Below are 25,513 nucleotides of genomic sequence, written 5' to 3'. Positions count from 1 at the left end.
TAGGTGGGAAATGTGGGTGGGGCGCGTAGGTGGGAAGTGTGGGTGGGGCGCGTAGGTGGGAAGTGTGGGTGGGGCGTGTAGGTGGGAAGTGTGGGTGGGGCGCGTAGGTGGAGATTACGAGAGGAACTTAGGTTATATAATATAACGTTAGGCTGTGCAATAGTACTTGGAGGTTACGGAGTCGTTTCCGGAGGTCAACGCCCCAGCGGCCCGGTCCTAGACCAGGCTTCCTTGCTGCTGGTCTGATTAATCAAGCAGTTAGTGCCCGCAGCCGAACATATGAACTCCAACCTGTTACCAGAAAGTATTCGTAACGTAACATTATCAGTTAACAGCAGTAACGTAACATTATCAATAAGCGTTAGTAATGTAATATTATTATTAACCAGTGGTAACGTAATGTTATTAATAAGCAGTGGTAATGTAATGTCATCAGTAACCAGTGGTAATGTTATTAATAAGCAGTGGTAATGTAATATTTGTAATCAGTGGTAATGTAATCAGCAACTAGTGGTAATGTTATCAGTAAACAGTTATAATGTTATCAGTAAGCAGCAGTAATGTAATCAGTAAGCAGCAGTAATGTTATCAGTAAGCAGAAGTAACGTAGCGTTATTGATGAGTAATAATGTTCACTGACAGTATTGCTACTCACCGAACAATAGTGGTCGAGTTGTTGTACTCTAAAATACCTCTACTAGAAAGCTTTAAAATACACACACACACACCACCGAAAGCAAAAGGTTATTCAGCACTATGAAATACAAGATTTTGCACTTCCGTCCACACGTCACCCCCCCCCCCTCTTACCATAAACACACGCATGCGCGCGAGCACACAGGAAAATATTCCTTATATATTTATTTTCAGGCTCTATATTAAATCATAATGGACTAATATTACATACAGAAATCGGCAACTCATCTACCAATCATCGCCTTTGTTATAGCGCTCGCTAAAACACACACACACACACACACACACACACACAACGATTACCCACGCGAAAACCATTCGCACATACACTAAACAATAAATGCACTCACTGCATGTAAAAATATTTCGCATCCCTTAAAAACAAACTGCAAATAAAAACAAACTGCAAATGTTGAACAAAGTGCAATATTGAAACTCGCCTTAAATTTCCTAAGAGTTGCGTACAAGTACTTGGGTAATACTACAAACCACGACTTAAGCAAACAAGTGAAAGCGGTGAGGTTGAGAACAAACCATTAAAATGTGACACAAATCACGCACGAGGGAAGTGGGGAGGCAAGAGAAGCACCCAACCATCTATTAATATACTCAATTCACCTGATTTTACTCAAGTTAGCTTTTCGAGTGCTTTATAATCATGTTTATTTGCTCTTCTTAACTGTAATATTCTGTTGTTCAGGTGTATGGTAGTCAAACATCCCAGACAACTTTGCTGATCTTGCCATTACCTTGCAACTTTCTCTTAAAATTGTCCATAAATCTTACACTTCAATTTTCTATTAAAGTAAAGGCCAAGTGTTAATCTTTCCGAGAAAAACATGAGAGGTAAGAATGACTCAACATCCTCATGCACAAGCTAAAATATTTTATCACCCTCAACAAAAGTTGTACAACAAATATGTATCCTCCAACATTGTAAAGGCATGTTGGCATCTCAAATCATATACGAAGAGATCACGTAGTAAACATTAAGTCAGAAGTACTCACCTGTTTGTCCCCATCGTAGTATATAAGATTTTCTGGTGAGAGGACGAACCAGCGATCCTTCCAGTTGGTGGGAGTGAAAGACCTCTTGTTCTGGGACCTTTTTGTCATAAACGCTTCTTTCAACACCTCCTCATTTTTTCCCGCCATAGTCTTCGTCCAGTGTAGTGAAGCGAGACTGCCGGGATATTTACCAGCGGCGAGAATAAACGTCGGGAGCTTGATGGAGCCGTAGTGGTGGCGGTGGTGGAGCAGGCAGCTAGGGTGGGGGTGCTGACGCAATGGGAACCACCCAATCCCTGCCACACCCTGCAACAACACACACACATATAACATAATGTTTTGTGATAGGAAATGACATTAATTATATATAAGCAACAGTTTATACTGAGAGTCAGCTAGCACACAGCAGTATTAGAATCCAGTTGAAACAATCAGCTAGCACACAGCAGTACAAGAAGCCACAAGTTTAAGCTAGCTACAAACCTACATAATTTGCAACAAGTCTCATAGATGGGCCGTTGGTATGACACCTCAAAATATCAATCTATGCTTAAGATTAAGTCAATGTAACAAGCGAAAAGATACATGATGCTGCAACATAGATACACGGACTCGATGAAGTTTTTGAATGGGAGCATTTAGTGTTAGTCTTCAACAGACTTGAGGGAAATGGAGTACGAAGTACCAATATAGTGGGGCGTATAATCTAATCATGTAACAAGCTTACATGACACAGTGTGTAAAGCACAAAGGTTAACTAGCTTTTTGATAAAGCTTTTTGAGTGTTTATAAGCTCAATGTCAAGCCAAATAAAAAAAAGATAATCAACCGCTCCTAATAGTCATGCAGTGAAGTGAGGAATGCACACCCCGGAGGTGGTCGCCACATAACCAGTAGGCTCACAAGATGACCCTGGCTGGCAACTGGTCTAGAAGTAGGTACCAACACAATATCCCACCACAGGGATGGCAATTGCTTGCATGTTACAGTCTAACTGTACTTAATTGTATGTATATGCATTAAACAATATGGTTAAATATACAACAGCCGTTCTATAATTAAAGCTAAACATTATGTCTAAGCTACGTGTTTAAATATACAAAAGTCGTTCTCAAATTTTTTGTAGACTACCATTATTTTGTCATCAAATGAGCTCCTTACTTTTATAACGAGCATTAGTTCATCTGTATAAAAAATAAGTCATGTTATTAGTCGTAGGATTTTTTTTTCTGTCAAAGAACTACAATACATTGGGCCATACAATGCATAACATAACATGTGATCACAAGTGGTGATTAGCACTGACAAGTATGCAAATAAGATACATATGCAGTACAGGGACATTTTAGACGTTTCGCCCACCAGGGACAGTCATGGCTTATCTGTATATGGAATACCTGAACGAGAAGTTGAAACTATATATTCTGAGAGGTTCAACATGGTTACATTATGTGAATATCCTGGTAATCGTGCCCAGACGACTCGATATCACCGAATTTCTCAACAACAACAAAATCCTCTACGAAATTCACCAATGAGAGAGAACAGAATAACTGTATATCCATTCTTGATGTGTTAATTTGCAGCAGTCAACAAAAATTACGATCATGTGTACCGACAACTCGGTTGATATTTCAATAAACATTCTAGAATAATGGTGGCAACTGAGAATATAATGTTGTGTAAAAGTAACTCTAAATTACCTTCAACAGTAAACACCTAAGTGATAATCATGTTACCAATTATTATTATTATAATCAAAAAGAAGCGCTAAGCCACAAGGGCTATACAGCGCTGCTTCATGTTACCAAAGTGATCGCGAATCCAGCGTGTGGAGGCACACGTAAGAGGGTAGTTCAATAGCCAAGAGTTGGCAGTTTTGTCTGATAGTTTAAACTTAAAGGTATTGAAAGGATAATCTTCTTGAAGGCATATCAATTAAAAGGTAGAGGAGCAGTCAGGAACAGGAAATGGATCAGGGGGTTAAAGGCCGCAAACGTCACTCAAGGAAAAGGATCTTGGAGTATCATACCGAACACATCCCTTGAGGCCCACATCAACCAAATAACTTCTGCAGCACATGGGCGCCTGGCAAATCTAAGAAGAGCGTTTCGACACCTAAGTAAGGAGTCATTCAAGACACTATACACCGTGTACGTCAGGTCCATATTGGAGTATGCAGCACCAGCATGGAATCCACACCTGGTCAAGCAAGTCAAGAAATTAGAGAAAGTGCAAAGGTTTGCAACAAGACTAGTCCCAGTCCTAGGAGGACACTGACGACACTGAAGGATAGAGATATGATAACGACGTATAAAATCCTGAGTGAAATTGACAAGGTGGACAAGGACAGACTGTTTCAGAGATGAAACACAGCAACAAGGGGTCTCAACTGGAAGTTAAAAACTCAAATGAGTCTTAGGGATGTTAGGAAGTATTTCTTCAGCACTATTATTGTCTGGAGAGTGATGTAAAGATAGAATCCATACTTAGGTTTATGAAGAGGTACGATAAAGCTCTAGGAGCAGGGAGAGAGTAGACCTAGTAGAAATCAAAGAAGAGGTGGGACCAGGAGCTATGAATCAACACCTGCAACCACAAATAGGTGAGTACACACAAAAAGATGTAGTCCCAATTTTTAAGAAGGGAACAGACAGGTAGCATTAACTACAGACCAGTCTCACTGACATGAACAATATGTAAAGTCATGGAGAAGATTATCAGGAGAGGAACGGGCTCATACAGGGAACGGGCTCATACAGGATAAACAACATGGTTTCAGGGATGGAAAATCCTGTGTCACAAATCTTCTACAGCTGTACAAGATAACAGAAGATAGGAGAGAGGTAGATGTGGTTTGACTGCATTTTCTTGGATTGTAAGAAGCCTTTCAACACAGTTACGCACAAGAGATTGGTAGACAAACTAGACTAGCAGGCGGGTACAGCAGGAAAAGCACGGAAATGGATCTGGGAATACGTAACAAGAAGGAAACAATGAGTGATGATACGTGACGAGGTGTCAGAGTGGCGAGTGTGTCGAGTGGGGTTCCACAAGGGTCAGTCTTAGGTCCAGTACTGTTTCTGGTATACGTGAATGACAGGACGGATGGGATAGATTCAGAAGTGTCCCTGTTAGCAGACGACGTGAAGTTAATGCGGAAAATTCAAGAGAACGAGGACCAGGTAAGACTACAAAGGTATCTGGACAGATTGCGATCCTGGTCTGACAAATGGCTCCTGGAGTTGAATACCGCCAAGTGTAGTCATGAAGCTTGGGGAAGGACAAAGATGACCGCAGATGGAGTACATGATCGGGGGTCAAAGAGTGCAAGCCTAACTCAAGGAAAAGGATCCTGGAGTGTGTATAATACCAAACACATCCCCGGAGGTGCACATTAACCACATAACTGCTGCAGCATATGGGCGCCTGGCAAACCTAAGAATAGCGTTTCGACATCTAATTAAGGTAGCATTCACGACACTGCACACCGTGCGCGTCAGGTCCATATTGGAATATGTAAGCACCAGTATGGAACCCACACCTGGTCAAGCAGGTAAATATATTAAAAAAAAGTGCAAAGGTTTGCAACATGAGTAGTCCCAGAGCTAAGGGGTATGTTCTACGAGAAGAGATTAAAGGAACTCAACCTGACGACACTGGAGGAAAGGAGAGATAGGGAAGACATGATAACAGAGTATGAAATACTAAGAGGAATTGACAAGGTGGATAGAGACAAAATGTTTCAGAGACAGAACACGGGAACAAGTGGCCACAAATGAAAGCTGAAAACTCAGATGAGTCATAGGGATGTTAGGAAGTATTTCTTCACCACTAGAATTGTCAATAAGTGAAAAAATCTGGAGAGCGATGTAGTGGAGGCAGGATCTACACACACACACACACACACACACACACACACACACACACACACACACACACACACACACACACACACACACACACACACACAGCCAGAAACAAATATGTACAGATAAGAAGGGAGGCCCAAAGACAATATGAAAATGACATAGCAGCGAAAGCCAAATCTGACCCGAAACTGTTGTACAGCCACATCAGGAGGAAAACAACAGTCAAGGACCAGGTAATCAGGCTAAGGAAGGAAGGAGGAGAGACAACAAGAAATGACCGAGAAGTATGCGAGGAACTCAACAAGAGATTCAAAGAAGTGTTCACAGAGGAGACAGAAGGGGCTCCAGAAAGACGGAGAGGTGGGGCACACCACCATGTGCTGGACACAGTGCACACAACCGAGGAAGAAGTGAAGAGGCTTCTGAGTGAGCTAGATACCTCAAAGGCAATGGGGCCAGATAACATCTCCCCATGGGTATTGAGAGAGGGAGCAGAGGCGCTATGTGTACCCCTAACAACAATATTCAATACATCTATCGAAACAGGGGGATTGCCTGAGGCATGGAAGACAGCAAAAAAAGAGACAGACATGAAGCATTAAACTACAGACCAGTGTCACTGACATGTATAGTATGCAAAATCATGGAGAAGATTATCAGGAGAAGAGTGGTGGAACACCTAGAAAGGAATGATCTCATCAACAGCAGCCAACATGGTTTCAGGGACGGGAAATCCTGTGTCACAAACCTACTGGAGTTCTATGACATGGTGACAGCAGTAAGACAAGAGAGAGAGGGGTGGGTGGATTGCATATTCTTGGACTGCAAGAAGGCGTTTGGCACAGTTCCACACAAGAGATTGGTGCAAAAACTGGAGGACCAAGCAGGGATAACAGGGAAGGCACTACAATGGATCAGGGAATACTTGTCAGGAAGACAGCAGCGAGTCGTGGTACGTGGCGAGGTGTCAGAGTGGGCAACTGTGACCAGCGGGGTGCCACAGGGGTCAGTCCTAGGACCAGTGCTGTTTCTGGTATTTGTGAACGACATGACGGAAGGAATAGACTCTGAGGTGTCCCTGTTTGCAGATGACGTGAAGTTGATGAGAAGAATTCACTCGATCGAAGACCAGGCAGAACTACAAAGGGATCTGGACAGGCTGCAGACCTGGTCCAGCAATTGGCTCCTGGAGTTCAATCCCACCAAGTGCAAAGTCATGAAGATTGGGGAAGGGCAAAGAAGACCGCAGACGGAGTACAGTCTAGGGGACCAGAGACTACAAACCTCACTCAAGGAAAAAGATCTTGGGGTGAGTATAACACCAGGCACATCTCCTGAAGCGCACATCAATCAAATAACTGCTGCAGCATATGGGCGTCTAGCAAACCTCAGAACAGCATTCCGACATCTTAATAAGGAATCGTTCAGGACCCTGTACACCGTGTACGTTAGGCCCATATTGGAGTATGCGGCACCAGTTTGGAACCCACACCTAGCCAAGCACGTAAAGAAACTAGAGAAAGTGCAAAGGTTTGCAACAAGACTAGTCCCAGAGCTAAGAGGTATGTCTTACGAGGAGAGGTTAAGGGAAATCAACCTGACGACACTGGAGGACAGGAGAGATAGGGGGGACATGATAGCGACATACAAAATACTGAGAGGAATTGACAAGGTGGACAAAGACAGGATGTTCCAGAGATTGGACACAGTAACAAGGGGACACAGTTGGAAGTTGAAGACACAGATGAATCACAGGGATGTTAGGAAGTATTTCTTCAGCCACAGAGTAGTCAGTAAGTGGAATAGTTTGGGAAGCGATGTAGTGGAGGCAGGATCCATACATAGCTTTAAGCGGAGGTATGATAAAGCTCACGGTTCAGGGAGAGTGACCTAGTAGCGATCAGTGAAGAGGCGGGGCCAGGAGCTCGGACTCGACCCCGCAACCTCAACTAGGTGAGTACAACTAGGTGAGTACACACACACACACACACACACACACTCGCACGTAGGATCTGCAACATATTCCATATGAAAGATCAAATTACTAGAGTCTCTTTGATTGTTAACTAGCCTCTAGCGAGATACAGTCAAGCGCCAAATATTATATCACATTACATGTTCAAATCACGAGTAAATAGAGCTTCAGCAATATTTATAGTTTATAAACCTACAATTATTGACTGAAATGAAGCTGTGTTCAAATATCCTCATCTTGAATATGAATTTCTATTCTACTTTGTCACATAAATGGCAATTTAACCAAACCTTCCTAACCACCTTGGGTAGCTGCAGGTACACAATACCCAGTAATAAAGTTTATCTAATGTTGTGTTTCATAAAGAATAAAAAAAAAAGTCACAATACCGTGACTGGAACAATACACAAATAATCCGCACATACGAGACAAACTTATGACGACGTTTCAGTTCGACTTGGACCATTAATTAATTAATAGTCCATTAACTTGCTAATGGTCCAAGTTGGACCGAACCGTCGTCATAAGTTTCATTCTATGTGCGGGTTATTTGTGTTGTGTTTCATGCTTACATACTGTTGACCTGCCAGTAGTATGACAAGTGTGCATGACATGCGCCCATCTTTTTTAAAAATATTAACGAAGTGTATTAAAAATGCCTTAATAATTCAAATGGGTGTCCAGCGTAAGGTGGGAGATTTGGTGCAGTTAATCAGCAAGCAAACAACTTATTTAAACTTGTCAGGCAAAATTATACTCACTGCCCCTCTAATAATATTAACGTATGATAGCTAAACATATTCGTAATAAATACTAGCACCACGAACTACAGCAAGTGTAAGCTTAGATTAGTTTTTATTACAAATAAGTATATGAGTACAGGAGTGCACCTCTTGGCTGTTAGTCCTAGTTTATGAACCACTAGTGTGGACTTACTCTTCTCTGGCTACCCCAACTCACTTGCAAAATTTAACTGCTTTTGTATTGATATTATAGAATCAATAGGAATTAAAGTAAAGGATTCTGTAACATTAGTAGATTTATAGTGTTAATTTTTAATGACAATTTTTTTTTAAGTTTTACTGATTTTTTTTTGTAGCAATTTATTCAGGTTACGATTTTTTTGTTCATTAATATCATTAGTAAGGTCTTAAGACTACATGTATGAGTTATTCGTCCAAATTAAAATAGATTTTATTTTCATTATGCTCGGGGCCCGCCTTAAAATTTTTACATCATTAACTTGATCTATTATAGGCTTTAGCTCCGCAACAGTTTTGGAAACTTACTGGGAAAATAGACATTGCTTATTTCGAGGAAGGCTATTTCCTTCCAGGCTTGTTCTCTGATACGGGAATGTCTAAAAATATTAATTAGAAGTAACACAACGATGGAAGCAGAGGAGGTTTAACAACAGGTCTGCTTCGCACTCCAACATTATCCATACATGAGCCACTCTTCAATATAAATTTTTATCATATTCAAGAGCATAACCTGAAAATGTTTGGCAAACTCAAACTCCAAAACGCTGTACATACAGTGTAGAGCATGACAGGACCATCAACTGGCTTGCAAAACAATACAACGGGGACATAAGTGCTACATAAGGAAATCCGTGGTACTGTCTGTCGGACAGGAAACAGAACAGCATGAGGAAAACAAAGATGAATATGTGAACACCAGTACTGGTATCCTTAGGATTATTTCCAAACTCTTCATGGTAGTGGTGCCTGGCAGAGATTGCTCAAATCAGAGGAGAGGTTTACTCAACAGCAGAAATGCTAAACAATCACAGGGGAAAGTTGAATGATAGCTATCATTTAACTTTCGTCTGTGGTTGTTTTGCATGAATTGGGATGAACAGTAATAATGACGGGAACGAAGCCATACTGACAGCCGAGTTTAATACAAGAATCGCGACATCAATGGCGCCCAAGTTCGTCGAAACTGACCTGGATAAATATTATAATGTATTTGAGAACCAGGCAGCCATACTGAGCATACCTAAAATCGTTTGAGCGGCACTGTTGCACACCCACTTGTGCAGCAAAGATCAGGCGAACATTGACAGTCTTAATTGGAGCAATCAGGACTATGAGCTGGTAAAAATTAACGTTCTGAAAGGTTATGCATCAGTACCCACGAAATGCCAAGAAAATTTCTGCAACCTTCGTCGAAAGTGTAGCAAAAGCTTCCATGATTTTGTAAGGTGGTACCGTACTGGTGAGGTGGACTGCAATTTCGATAAATTGTGCAACTGATCCTGCTTGAAAATTATGTCTCCAACATAGCCGATTATGTTCAGAAATATATGGGAGCTAAGAGCACAATAGCTGAAGCCTACGAGGTACATCAAGCAACTGAATCACAAAGATCATTTGTTTAACTTCGACGCATTCAAGCAAGATTAGCAGGGTAATAATAATAATAATAATAATAATAATAATAATAATAATAATAATAATAATAATTTTGAAAGGGCTTATGTACCTGCACCAGCACAGGCCAAGACACTCGTCGGCAAGAGACAGGTGACTAAGGCCACAAAAAACATCCTTCAGATAACTTAAGTCCCAATTTCAGATCACGAAATAGCCTCACTGTAATAAGCTAGGCTACGTTCGTGAATAATATTTCAGGCTACAAACTAAGGATAGTCGGCGATGGCAGACCCAGCCTCGATCTCCCAACCCAATGTTGCATGTAAATTTGAGTCAAGCGGTAGGCATCCCTTATGGTGAATAAGACACAAAACGGAATTTATGGCCAGTAATAGGAAATGTACAACGACAATAGAAACTACTATAGTAGCTCGGACTGACAGCCTGGGTATCCAGACACGACCAGGTTAACAAAGCTACAGTAATGGTCAGTCCCTCAGTCTGGAGAAGAGCATTGTTTCATAGTCTGAAACAATGCTCTTCTCCAGACTGAGGGACTGACCACCTCAAAACTTTAAGGGTGATGGACTGATTACATCGTCTTCAAGTCTCTTCTGCTTCTATCAACTTTTCTGTACTCGACTGAAGAAGCCTACTGTGTAGGCGAAACGTTTCGAAATAAAGATACCTAACTGTTGCATATGTGTCTTACCTAACAACCTGTCGGTATTTTATACCATTTTAATGTTCAATCTGTCAGACACTGCAACACAAGGGTATCTTGGTACAGACCTGCAATCAACTTCGACAACCTCTACTAGTGAGAACGGCTGGATTTGAGAGGGACATGACCTCCCAACATCTGCGTTCTTACTTCTACTAGTGACCTACGTCTCACCTCCTGGCGCTATATAAGGCTCCATCCTGTCACTTCAACTCCATATTGTTTCAGACTATGAAACAATGCTCTTCTCCAGACGAATTCTTCAACACTTGTTCAACCTTTGGACGAAGACCTACTTCGACTAGTGGATGGTACCACTATGACCCCGCCTCCGCCTGCTTCACCTCACCTCACTACAGTACATAAGCCACGTCTACGGCCCTATGCTGTACATTCTACAAGATTGATGGACTGAACACATCGACTCCAGGCTGAGGGACTGATTACCTCATACTCCTCCTCTCCTTACGCCTTCCTCTTTGTATTGGACTGATGAAGCCACTGTGTGGCGAAACGTTTCCTGAATAAAGATTCCCATATGCTGCATAAGTGTCTCAATCTTCAACTTGTCGGTTTTTCAAACCATTCATCACAACTGTCAGACACTGCAGCATCATGGGATCTTGTTACAAAGAATTCTTCAACACTTGTTCAACCTTTGGACGAAGACCTACTTCGACTAGTGGATGGTACCACTATGACCCCGCCTCCGCCTGCTTCACCTCACCTCACTACAGTACATAAGCCACGTCTACGGCCCTATGCTGTACATTCTACAAGATTGATGGACTGAACACATCGACTCCAGGCTGAGGGACTGATTACCTCATACTCCTCCTCTCCTTACGCCTTCCTCTTTGTATTGGACTGATGAAGCCACTGTGTGGCGAAACGTTTCCTGAATAAAGATTCCCATATGCTGCATAAGTGTCTCAATCTTCAACTTGTCGGTTTTTCAAACCATTCATCACAACTGTCAGACACTGCAGCATCATGGGATCTTGTTACAAAGAATTCTTCAACACTTGTTCAACCTTTGGACGAAGACCTACTTCGACTAGTGGATGGTACCACTATGACCCCGCCTCCGCCTGCTTCACCTCACCTCACTACAGTACATAAGCCACGTCTACGGCCCTATGCTGTACATTCTACAAGATTGATGGACTGAACACATCGACTCCAGGCTGAGGGACTGATTACCTCATACTCCTCCTCTCCTTACGCCTTCCTCTTTGTATTGGACTGATGAAGCCACTGTGTGGCGAAACGTTTCCTGAATAAAGATTCCCATATGCTGCATAAGTGTCTCAATCTTCAACTTGTCGGTTTTTCAAACCATTCATCACAACTGTCAGACACTGCAGCATCATGGGATCTTGTTACAAAGAATTCTTCAACACTTGTTCAACCTTTGGACGAAGACCTACTTCGACTAGTGGATGGTACCACTATGACCCCGCCTCCGCCTGCTTCACCTCACCTCACTACAGTACATAAGCCACGTCTACGGCCCTATGCTGTACATTCTACAAGATTGATGGACTGAACACATCGACTCCAGGCTGAGGGACTGATTACCTCATACTCCTCCTCTCCTTACGCCTTCCTCTTTGTATTGGACTGATGAAGCCACTGTGTGGCGAAACGTTTCCTGAATAAAGATTCCCATATGCTGCATAAGTGTCTCAATCTTCAACTTGTCGGTTTTTCAAACCATTCATCACAACTGTCAGACACTGCAGCATCATGGGATCTTGTTACAAAGAATTCTTCAACACTTGTTCAACCTTTGGACGAAGACCTACTTCGACTAGTGGATGGTACCACTATGACCCCGCCTCCGCCTGCTTCACCTCACCTCACTACAGTACATAAGCCACGTCTACGGCCCTATGCTGTACATTCTACAAGATTGATGGACTGAACACATCGACTCCAGGCTGAGGGACTGATTACCTCATACTCCTCCTCTCCTTACGCCTTCCTCTTTGTATTGGACTGATGAAGCCACTGTGTGGCGAAACGTTTCCTGAATAAAGATTCCCATATGCTGCATAAGTGTCTCAATCTTCAACTTGTCGGTTTTTCAAACCATTCATCACAACTGTCAGACACTGCAGCATCATGGGATCTTGTTACAAAGAATTCTTCAACACTTGTTCAACCTTTGGACGAAGACCTACTTCGACTAGTGGATGGTACCACTATGACCCCGCCTCCGCCTGCTTCACCTCACCTCACTACAGTACATAAGCCACGTCTACGGCCCTATGCTGTACATTCTACAAGATTGATGGACTGAACACATCGACTCCAGGCTGAGGGACTGATTACCTCATACTCCTCCTCTCCTTACGCCTTCCTCTTTGTATTGGACTGATGAAGCCACTGTGTGGCGAAACGTTTCCTGAATAAAGATTCCCATATGCTGCATAAGTGTCTCAATCTTCAACTTGTCGGTTTTTCAAACCATTCATCACAACTGTCAGACACTGCAGCATCATGGGATCTTGTTACAAAGAATTCTTCAACACTTGTTCAACCTTTGGACGAAGACCTACTTCGACTAGTGGATGGTACCACTATGACCCCGCCTCCGCCTGCTTCACCTCACCTCACTACAGTACATAAGCCACGTCTACGGCCCTATGCTGTACATTCTACAAGATTGATGGACTGAACACATCGACTCCAGGCTGAGGGACTGATTACCTCATACTCCTCCTCTCCTTACGCCTTCCTCTTTGTATTGGACTGATGAAGCCACTGTGTGGCGAAACGTTTCCTGAATAAAGATTCCCATATGCTGCATAAGTGTCTCAATCTTCAACTTGTCGGTTTTTCAAACCATTCATCACAACTGTCTCCTTATGAAGAAAGATTGAAGACTCTTAAGTTACATTCACTTGTTAGACGAAGAATGAGGGGAGACCTGATCGAAGTGTGTAAGTGGAAGATAGGTATTAAAGGGGATATTAACAAGGTCTTGAGGATATCTCTCCAAGAGAGAACCCGCAGTAATGGATTTAAGTTGGATAAGTTTAGATTTAGAAAGGACATAGGAAAGTATTGGTTTGGAAATAGGGTAGTTGATGAGTGGAACAGTGTACCTCGTTGGGTTATTGAGGCTGGGACTTTAGGAAGTTTCAAATTTAGGTTGGATAAGTACATGAGTGGGAGGGGTTGGATTTGAGTGGGACTTGCACATCAGAGCTTATTTCTTGGGTAGCATTGAAAATTGGGTTGGTCAAATGCTTGTTAGTGGGATGAATTGTAAAGGACCTACCTAGTATGGGCCAACAGGCCTGCTGCAGTGTTCCTCCTTTATGTTCTTAGTACAAATCCCATAGTTTTCGAAAAAGAAATGGACAACATGCCCACTCAGCACCGGGACCAGAAGTGCAAAGTACCATTAGCACGAGCCCTCAGTATTCTTTGGAGAAAGAGCTTAGATCTAAGTGAAGTACCGGAGGCCTTAAAGAGTGCAGACATAGCTCCTTTGCATAAGGGAGGTAGTGACGTGTACTTAGCTCAGTGGTGACGTGTACTTAGCTCAGTGGTGACGTGTACTTAGCTCAGTGGTGACGTGTACTTAGTTCAGTGGTGACGTGTACTTAGCTCAGTGGTGACGTGTACTTAGTTCAGTGGTGACGTGTACTTAGGTCTGTGAAGACCTGTTTGTGTGCTCTCTGTAAATCTGAACCAGGATGCCCTCTCTTGAGCAACTTTACCAGCAGCTGAGAGAAGAGCTCAGAGTTGCTAAGATGGAGATACGGCGATTAACGGAGGAGAACAAGAGGATTCGTAGTAATCCTCCTGTTGTGAGTCCCCAGGTTAAGAGGGGAGCTTGGTCAGTGGCCGGGCAACATGGAACCGAGCTGAAGATCAAGAAAACGGTTGGAGAGGCAGAAACAACGAGAAACCAGAAGACTACCGTGGAAACTTCCAACCCATTCTCGGTGCTACCCGACGAATGTGAGTGTTCTACTGGGAATGCCACAACGAGCACCAAAGAAGCATTGGCAGACGTGAGTGAGACATCCCTAGAAAACCCAACGAAGACCATCGAGAACGTCTTGACGAATTCTACAAGTGGTGTAATGCTACATGGCGAATGTGAGTCGACTACTCGGAGCATCACGACGGACGACGCAAAGGAAGGTAAAAACATTGTTGTTGTTGGGGATAGCCAGATTAGGTACATGGATAGGGCATTCTGCTTGAAGGACAGGAGTAGGAGGCAGAGAGTGTGTTTTCCTGGGGCAGGGATGAAGGATATTGTTAGCCGTCTGGATGACATCATGAGAGGTAATGGGAGCAATCCTATTATCTGTCTCAGTGCTGGAGGCAACGATGTTGGCAGACGTAGGAGTGAGGACCTGATTAGCAGGTATAGGTCAGCAATAGAGATAATTAGGAGGAAGGGTGGGAAACCTGTCATATGTGGCATTTTGCCAAGGAGAGGAGTTGGAAATGAATGGTTGTCCAGAGCAATTGGTGTCAATTGCTGGCTGGACAAATACTGTAAGGAAAATGCGGTAACATTCATTGACAACTGGGACCTCTTCTATGGCAGAAATGACATGTATGCCAGGGATGGGGTTCACTTATCTAGGTGTGGGGTGGGAGCACTGGCCAACGCAGTGGAGGGAGCTGTTAGGTCTTTAAACTAGGAATAGTTAGTGGTATGGGTTTTTGCGGGAAAACTGTGAAGTCTCAGGGTAGTAATATGAGTACTTGGAGAACTAGTAATAGGCAAAATGAGGTGGATATCGGAAAGCGTGGCACTAATTGACAAGGACAGTAATAGGTTTAGTGGAATAACAGAAAGGAGCAGGAATGATAAAGAGAAAGGAGGGTCCTTAAGTATATATTACACAAATATTCGCAGTGCTAGGAATAAAATGGACGAGTTGAGACTAGTTGCTAGTGCAGGTAACATAGATGTATTTGCCATTACTGAGACGTGGTTTAATTCAAAAAGTCGGGACATGCCTGCAGAATGTCACATTCAGGGTTTCAAATTGTTCCAAGTAGATAGAAGTATCGGGAAGGGGGGTGGGGTGGCATTGTATGTCCGAGATCGCTTGAACTGTTGCATAAAAACGGGTATTAAGTCTGAAGTAACACATACAGAGTCTGTTTGGATAGAATTTTCAGAGGGGCATGAAAAATTAACTTTAGGTGTGATATACCGTCCCCCAAATTTAGATAGGGACCAGGGAAGACTACTATGGGAGGAAATTGTTAGGGCCACAAGGCACGATAATGTAGTAATTCTAGGAGACTTTAACTTTAGTCATATTGATTGGAATTTCTTGACTGGGAATTTAGAATCATACGACTTCTTAGAAGTAGTTCAGGATTGTTTTTTGAAGCAGTTTGTGACAGAACCTACAAGGGGTAATAACCTGCTTGACTTAGTTCTGGCAAACAATGAATCCCTTGTTAATAATTTAGAAGTTTCAGAGGAACTGGGTGCTAGCGACCACAAATCAATTACATTTAGAATTGAATGGAAGTATGATAGTAGGGATAACTCAGTAACAGTCCCAGATTTTCGCTTAGCAGATTACGATGGGCTTAGAGAACACTTATCATCTGTTGACTGGGGTAACGAAGAGAGCTATCAATATGACAGTTTTCTGAACACAATACATGCTGCTCAAAGAACATTTATCCCTTATAAAGAAATTAGATCAAATAGAAATGACCCAAAATGGATGAATAATAGGCTGAAATATCTACTAGGGCATAATAAAGGAATTTATAGGCGTATCAAAAGAGGCGAGGGTCATCTTATGAATCAGTATATTGACATTAAGAGGGACATTAAAAAGGGGATAAGAAAAGCTAAAAGGGACTATGAAATTAAAGTTCCTAGGGATTCTAAAACTAACCCAAAAAGTTTTTTCCAGGTATATAGAACAAAAGTCAGAGATAAGATAGGTCCCCTTAAAAATAACTATGGGCATCTTACTGACAAAGAGAATGAAATGTGCTCGATTTTAAATAATTATTTTCTCTCGGTTTTTACACAGGAAGACACTAATAATATTCCGGTAATTAATTTTTATAGTGGGCCAGAAGAAGATAAATTATGTAACATCACAGTCACTAGTGAAATGGTTGTGAAGCAGATAGACCGACTGAAGCAAAATAAGTCACCGGGTCCTGATGAGGTTTTTTCAAGGGTTCTAAAGGAATGCAAAATGGAAGTCTGTGAACCATTAACTAATATTTTTAATTTATCTCTTCAAACAGGTGTAGTGTCTGATATGTGGAAGATGGCTAATGTAATTCCTATTTTTAAAACAGGGGACAAGTCGTTACCGTCAAATTACCGCCCAATAAGCCTGACCTCAATTGTAGGCAAATTACTAGAGTCAATTATAGCTCAAATTATAAGAAGCCATCTCGATAAGCATAGCTTGATTAATGATACTCAGCATGGATTCACAAGAGGCCGGTCTTGTCTAACTAATTTATTAACTTTCTTCAGTAAAGCTTTTGAGGCTGTTGACCACGATAAAGAATTTGATATTATTTACTTAGATTTTAGTAAGGCATTTGATAGAGTTCTGCATCAAAGACTGTTGAAGAAAGTAGCAGCTCATGGCATTGGGGGAAGAGTGCTCTCGTGGATCGAATCATGGCTCACAGACAGGAAGCAGAGAGTGTCCATAAATGGGGTTAAATCCGAGTGGGGATCAGTAACAAGTGGCGTTCCACAGGGATCAGTCTTGGGCCCGTTGTTGTTTATAATATATATCAATGATCTTGATGAAGGAATTACTAGTGATATGAGCAAATTCGCCGATGACACGAAGATAGGTAGGATAATTGATTCAAACGTAGATGTTAGGGAACTTCAGGAGGATTTAGACAAACTCTACTCTTGGTCAGAAAAGTGGCAGATGCAGTTCAATGTAGATAAATGCAAGGTTCTGAAGCTTGGGAGTGCCCATAACCCTAGTACTTATAAGTTAAATAATGTAGAACTTAGCCATACAGATTGCGAAAAGGACTTGGGGGTTATGGTAAGCAGCAACCTTAAACCAAGACAGCAGTGCCTAAGCGTACGTAATAAGGCAAATAGATTACTGGGATTTATATAAAGAAGTGTAAGCAACAGAAGTCCAGAGGTCATACTGCAGCTTTATACATCATTAGTAAGGCCTCACCTAGATTATGCAGCTCAATTCTTGTCTCCATATTACAGAATGGACATAAATTCGTTAGAAAACATTCAGCGTAGGATGACTAAATTAATACATAGCATTAGAAATCTTCCTTATGAAGAAAGATTGAAGACTCTTAAGTTACATTCACTTGTTAGACGAAGAATGAGGGGAGACCTGATCGAAGTGTATAAGTGGAAGATAGGTATTAATAAAGGGGATATTAACAAGGTCTTGAGGATATCTCTCCAAGAGAGAACCCGCAGTAATGGATTTAAATTAGATAAGTTTAGATTTAGAAAGGACATAGGAAAGTATTGGTTTGGAAATAGGGTAGTTGATGAGTGGAACAGTCTACCTAGTTGGGTTATTGAGGCTAGGACTTTGGGTAGTTTCAAATTTAGGTTGGATAAGTACATGAGTGGGAGGGGTTGGATTTGAGTGGGACTTGCACATCGGAGCTTGTTTCTTGGGTGGCATTGAAAGTTGGGTTGGTCAAATGTTTGTTAGTGGGATGAATTGTAAAGGACCTGCCTAGTATGGGCCAACAGGCCTGCTGCAGTGTTCCTCCTTTCTTATGTTCTTATGTTCTAAAAATTACAGAACAGTAGCCCTAACCTCTCACATCATAAAAATCTTCGAAAGAGTGATAAGACGGCAGATTACAAATTTCATGGACCAGCACAACCAACATAACCCGAACCAGCATGGTTTTAGAGCAGGACGATCATGTCTATCACAGCTGCTGAACCATTATGACAGAATTACGGAGGCACTGGAAAACGACCAAAACGCAGATGTGATTTACACAGATTTTGTAAAGGCGTTTGACAAATGCGATCATGGAGTGATAGCGCACAAAATGAAGGCCATGGGCATTATAGGGAAGGTAGGCAGATGGATTTTCGGTTTCCTAACACACGCAACACAAAAAGTAGTAGCGAACAGGGCAAGATACAGCATCAGCGAGGTCAAAAGCTCAGTGCCCAAGGCACTGTCCTGGCACGTCTGCTGTTTCTCATCCTCATAGCATAGACAAAAACACCCGGCACACTTTTGTATCATTTCCAGATAACACTAAAATAAGCATGAAAGTCACTACGGAAGAGGACACTGAAAAAGTACAGGATGACATAAACAGGGTTTTCCAGTGGGCAGTGGAGAACAACATGACGTTCAATGGTGATAAGTTCCAGCTGCTTAGGTATGGAAAGAATGAAGAACTCAAAAGGAACACTATATACAAAACTCAAGAGGGTCACCAAATAGAACGTAAGGAACACGTAAAAGACCTAGGAATAATTATGTCAGCTGACCTTTCTTTTAAAGACCATAACAAGACAAAGATCACGACAGCCAGAGATCGTTTACGGCTCACATTGAGCGCGTAAAGCACCTAAACTACTGGGAACGCCTTCAAGTCTTGAACATGTAGATAAATTAGACACATGTGCAACTTGTGCAAGAAAGGTATAAAATACCGACAATATGAAAGTTAAGACACATGTGCAACATCTGGATATCTTTATTGTAGTAGACGTTTCGCCATCCAGTGGCTTTATCAATACAGATTCTAGGACATAATAGGACGACAGTAGAACTATATACAAAAGATGAGGTAATCAGTCCCTCGGCCTTGGAGTTAGTGTTCACAGCATCGTGGTGGAGGAGAGTCTGGAGCAAAGGCAAGAAGACTGGCGCTTTTTATAGGTGTCAGTGAATGGGACGGGCAGCAGACGAGGGCGGTCACTGGTAGGCGGGATTCCCCAGTGGAAGTAGGTCCTTCCCAAAGAGATGGGTTAGTTGCAGCAGCCGTGAAGAAGGTCTTGTAGATGTCCTCTGAACCAAGATTCCATGATGTTGCAGTGTCTGACAAGTTGTGCAAGAAAGGTATAAAATACCGACAATATGAAAGTTAAGACACATGTGCAACATCTGGATATCTTTATTGTAGTAGACGTTTCGCCATCCAGTGGCTTTATCAATACAGATTCTAGGACATAATAGGAAGACAGTAGAACTATATACAAAAGATGAGGTAATCAGTCCCTCGGCCTTGGAGTTAGTGTTCACAGCATCGTGGTGGAGGAGAGTCTGGAGCAAAGGCAAGAAGACTGGCGCTTTTTATAGGTGTCAGTGAATGGGACGGGCAGCAGACGAGGGCGGTCACTGGTAGGCGGGATTCCCCAGTGGAAGTAGGTCCTTCCCAAAGAGATGGGTTAGTTGCAGCAGCCGTGAAGAAGGTCTTGTAGATGTCCTCTGAACCAAGATTCCATGATGTTGCAGTGTCTGACAAGTTGTGCAAGAAAGGTATAAAATACCGACAATATGAAAGTTAAGACACATGTGCAACATCTGGATATCTTTATTGTAGTAGACGTTTCGCCATCCAGTGGCTTTATCAATACAGATTCTACGATGCTGTGAACACTAACTCCAAGGCCGAGGGACTGATTACCTCATCTTTTGTATATAGTTCTACTGTCTTCCTATTATGTCCTAGAATCTGTATTGATAAAGCCACTGGATGGCGAAACGTCTACTACAATAAAGATATCCAGATGTTGCACATGTGTCTTAACTTTCACATGTGCAACTCTTGGGTATCTTTATTGAGGAAACGTTTCGCCACACAGTGGCTTCATCAGTCCATACAAAGGAGAATCTTGAAGAACAGGAGGAGAATGAGGTAATCAGTCCCTCAACCTTGAGTCGATGTGGTCAGTCCATCAATCTTCAATAGAATACGGCATACGTGCTGAGAAGGAGCTTATAAACCGTTGGCAGGAGAGGTTCAGAAGTCATAGGTCGTGTAACATTTGTTCAATGTTGAAGTAGGTCGTGCCCAAGAATTAGGCAAGCGAAGAATTCCCAAGTATTAAGATCCCAAGAAGTTGCAGTGTCTGAAAGGTTTGTAGATGAATGGTTCAGAGAACCGACATGTTGATAAATTAGACACATGTGCAACTCTTGGGTATCTTTATTGAGGAAACGTTTCGCCACACAGTGGCTTCATCAGTCCATACAAAGGAGAATCTTGAAGAACAGGAGGAGAATGAGGTAATCAGTCCCTCAACCTTGAGTCGATGTCAGACACTGCAACTTCTTGGGATCTTAATACTTGGGAATTCTTCGCTTGCCTAATTCTTGGGCACGACCTACTTCAACATTGAACAAATGTTACACGACCTATGACTTCTGAACCTCTCCTGCCAACGGTTTATAAGCTCCTTCTCAGCACGTATGCCGTATTCTATTCAAGATTGATGGACTGACCACATCGACTCAAGGTTGAGGGACTGATTACCTCATTCTCCTCCTGTTCTTCAAGATTCTCCTTTGTATGGACTGATGAAGCCACTGTGTGGCGAAACGTTTCCTCAATAAAGATACCCAAGAGTTGCACATGTGTCTAATTTGTCAACATGTCGGTTCTCTGAACCATTCATCTACAAACCTGTCAGACACTGCAACTTCTTGGGATCTTAATACTTGGGAATTCTTCGCTTGCCTAATTCTTGGGCACGACCTACTTCAACATTGAACAAATGTTACACGACCTATGACTTCTGAACCTCTCCTGCCAACGGTTTATAAGCTCCTTCTCAGCACGTATGCCGTATTCTATTCAAGATTGATGGACTGACCACATCGACTCAAGGTTGAGGGACTGATTACCTCATTCTCCTCCTGTTCTTCAAGATTCTCCTTTGTATGGACTGATGAAGCCACTGTGTGGCGAAACGTTTCCTCAATAAAGATACCCAAGAGTTGCACATGTTGAAGATTGAGACACTTATGCAGCATATGGGAATCTTTATTCAGGAAACGTTTCGCCACACAGTGGCTTCATCAGTCCAATACAAAGAGGAAGGCGTAAGGAGAGGAGGAGAATGAGGTAATCAGTCCCTCAACCTGGAGTCGATGTGTTCAGTCCATCAATCTTGTAGAATGTACAGCATAGGGCCGTAGACGTGGCTTATATACTGTAGTGAGGTGACGTGAAGCAGATGGAGGCGGGGTCATAGTGGTACCATCCACTAGTCGAAGTAGGTCTTCGTCCAAAGGTTGAACAAGTGTTGAAGAATTCTTTGTAACAAGATCCCATGATGCTGCAGTGTCTGACAGTTGTGATGAATGGTTTGAAAAACCGACAAGTTGAAGACTGAGACACTTATGCAGCATATGGGAATCTTTATTCAGGAAACGTTTCGCCACACAGTGGCTTCATCAGTCCAATACAAAGAGGAAGGCGTAAGGAGAGGAGGAGAATGAGGTAATCAGTCCCTCAACCTGGAGTCGATGTGTTCAGTCCATCAATCTTGTAGAATGTACAGCATAGGGCCGTAGACGTGGCTTATATACTGTAGTGAGGTGACGTGAAGCAGATGGAGGCGGGGTCATAGTGGTACCATCCACTAGTCGAAGTAGGTCTTCGTCCAAAGGTTGAACAAGTGTTGAAGAATTCTTTGTAACAAGATCCCATGATGCTGCAGTGTCTGACAGTTGTGATGAATGGTTTGAAAAACCGACAAGTTGAAGATTGAGACACTTATGCAGCATATGGGAATCTTTATTCAGGAAACGTTTCGCCACACAGTGGCTTCATCAGTCCAATACAAAGAGGAAGGCGTAAGGAGAGGAGGAGAATGAGGTAATCAGTCCCTCAACCTGGAGTCGATGTGTTCAGTCCATCAATCTTGTAGAATGTACAGCATAGGGCCGTAGACGTGGCTTATATACTGTAGTGAGGTGACGTGAAGCAGATGGAGGCGGGGTCATAGTGGTACCATCCACTAGTCGAAGTAGGTCTTCGTCCAAAGGTTGAACAAGTGTTGAAGAATTCTTTGTAACAAGATCCCATGATGCTGCAGTGTCTGACAGTTGTGATGAATGGTTTGAAAAACCGACAAGTTGAAGATTGAGACACTTATGCAGCATATGGGAATCTTTATTCAGGAAACGTTTCGCCACACAGTGGCTTCATCAGTCCAATACAAAGAGGAAGGCGTAAGGAGAGGAGGAGAATGAGGTAATCAGTCCCTCAACCTGGAGTCGATGTGTTCAGTCCATCAATCTTGTAGAATGTACAGCATAGGGCCGTAGACGTGGCTTATATACTGTAGTGAGGTGACGTGAAGCAGATGGAGGCGGGGTCATAGTGGTACCATCCACTAGTCGAAGTAGGTCTTCGTCCAAAGGTTGAACAAGTGTTGAAGAATTCTTTGTAACAAGATCCCATGATGCTGCAGTGTCTGACAGTTGTGATGAATGGTTTGAAAAACCGACAAGTTGAAGATTGAGACACTTATGCAGCATATGGGAATCTTTATTCAGGAAACGTTTCGCCACACAGTGGCTTCATCAGTCCAATACAAAGAGGAAGGCGTAAGGAGAGGAGGAGAATGAGGTAATCAGTCCCTCAACCTGGAGTCGATGTGTTCAGTCCATCAATCTTGTAGAATGTACAGCATAGGGCCGTAGACGTGGCTTATATACTGTAGTGAGGTGACGTGAAGCAGATGGAGGCGGGGTCATAGTGGTACCATCCACTAGTCGAAGTAGGTCTTCGTCCAAAGGTTGAACAAGTGTTGAAGAATTCTTTGTAACAAGATCCCATGATGCTGCAGTGTCTGACAGTTGTGATGAATGGTTTGAAAAACCGACAAGTTGAAGATTGAGACACTTATGCAGCATATGGGAATCTTTATTCAGGAAACGTTTCGCCACACAGTGGCTTCATCAGTCCAATACAAAGAGGAAGGCGTAAGGAGAGGAGGAGAATGAGGTAATCAGTCCCTCAACCTGGAGTCGATGTGTTCAGTCCATCAATCTTGTAGAATGTACAGCATAGGGCCGTAGACGTGGCTTATATACTGTAGTGAGGTGACGTGAAGCAGATGGAGGCGGGGTCATAGTGGTACCATCCACTAGTCGAAGTAGGTCTTCGTCCAAAGGTTGAACAAGTGTTGAAGAATTCTTTGTAACAAGATCCCATGATGCTGCAGTGTCTGACAGTTGTGATGAATGGTTTGAAAAACCGACAAGTTGAAGATTGAGACACTTATGCAGCATATGGGAATCTTTATTCAGGAAACGTTTCGCCACACAGTGGCTTCATCAGTCCAATACAAAGAGGAAGGCGTAAGGAGAGGAGGAGAATGAGGTAATCAGTCCCTCAACCTGGAGTCGATGTGTTCAGTCCATCAATCTTGTAGAATGTACAGCATAGGGCCGTAGACGTGGCTTATATACTGTAGTGAGGTGACGTGAAGCAGATGGAGGCGGGGTCATAGTGGTACCATCCACTAGTCGAAGTAGGTCTTCGTCCAAAGGTTGAACAAGTGTTGAAGAATTCTTTGTAACAAGATCCCATGATGCTGCAGTGTCTGACAGTTGTGATGAATGGTTTGAAAAACCGACAAGTTGAAGATTGAGACACTTATGCAGCATATGGGAATCTTTATTCAGGAAACGTTTCGCCACACAGTGGCTTCATCAGTCCAATACAAAGAGGAAGGCGTAAGGAGAGGAGGAGAATGAGGTAATCAGTCCCTCAACCTGGAGTCGATGTGTTCAGTCCATCAATCTTGTAGAATGTACAGCATAGGGCCGTAGACGTGGCTTATATACTGTAGTGAGGTGACGTGAAGCAGATGGAGGCGGGGTCATAGTGGTACCATCCACTAGTCGAAGTAGGTCTTCGTCCAAAGGTTGAACAAGTGTTGAAGAATTCTTTGTAACAAGATCCCATGATGCTGCAGTGTCTGACAGTTGTGATGAATGGTTTGAAAAACCGACAAGTTGAAGATTGAGACACTTATGCAGCATATGGGAATCTTTATTCAGGAAACGTTTCGCCACACAGTGGCTTCATCAGTCCAATACAAAGAGGAAGGCGTAAGGAGAGGAGGAGAATGAGGTAATCAGTCCCTCAACCTGGAGTCGATGTGTTCAGTCCATCAATCTTGTAGAATGTACAGCATAGGGCCGTAGACGTGGCTTATATACTGTAGTGAGGTGACGTGAAGCAGATGGAGGCGGGGTCATAGTGGTACCATCCACTAGTCGAAGTAGGTCTTCGTCCAAAGGTTGAACAAGTGTTGAAGAATTCTTTGTAACAAGATCCCATGATGCTGCAGTGTCTGACAGTTGTGATGAATGGTTTGAAAAACCGACAAGTTGAAGATTGAGACACTTATGCAGCATATGGGAATCTTTATTCAGGAAACGTTTCGCCACACAGTGGCTTCATCAGTCCAATACAAAGAGGAAGGCGTAAGGAGAGGAGGAGAATGAGGTAATCAGTCCCTCAACCTGGAGTCGATGTGTTCAGTCCATCAATCTTGTAGAATGTACAGCATAGGGCCGTAGACGTGGCTTATATACTGTAGTGAGGTGACGTGAAGCAGATGGAGGCGGGGTCATAGTGGTACCATCCACTAGTCGAAGTAGGTCTTCGTCCAAAGGTTGAACAAGTGTTGAAGAATTCTTTGTAACAAGATCCCATGATGCTGCAGTGTCTGACAGTTGTGATGAATGGTTTGAAAAACCGACAAGTTGAAGATTGAGACACTTATGCAGCATATGGGAATCTTTATTCAGGAAACGTTTCGCCACACAGTGGCTTCATCAGTCCAATACAAAGAGGAAGGCGTAAGGAGAGGAGGAGA

General features: G+C 42.8%; 1 protein-coding gene across 1 annotated transcript in view; it reads right to left on the bottom strand.

Moving 5' to 3' along the window:
• LOC128686682 (tyrosine-protein kinase Btk) overlaps positions 1-25,513 on the bottom strand; it is a 559,014-nt gene that overhangs the window by 393,736 nt on the left and 139,765 nt on the right. Inside the window, exon 2 of the mRNA XM_053773712.2 lies at positions 1,705-2,010. Coding sequence (XP_053629687.2) covers positions 1,705-1,851 — 147 coding nt within the window. The 5' untranslated portion in view covers positions 1,852-2,010. The remainder of the gene's footprint in view (positions 1-1,704; positions 2,011-25,513) is intronic.

This window comes from Cherax quadricarinatus, chromosome 12, assembly GCF_038502225.1.
Source record: "Cherax quadricarinatus isolate ZL_2023a chromosome 12, ASM3850222v1, whole genome shotgun sequence".
Lineage (NCBI taxonomy): Eukaryota > Metazoa > Arthropoda > Malacostraca > Decapoda > Parastacidae > Cherax > Cherax quadricarinatus.
Note: the sequence above shows the minus strand (reverse complement) of the source record. Positions and strands in the feature narration are given on the sequence as shown.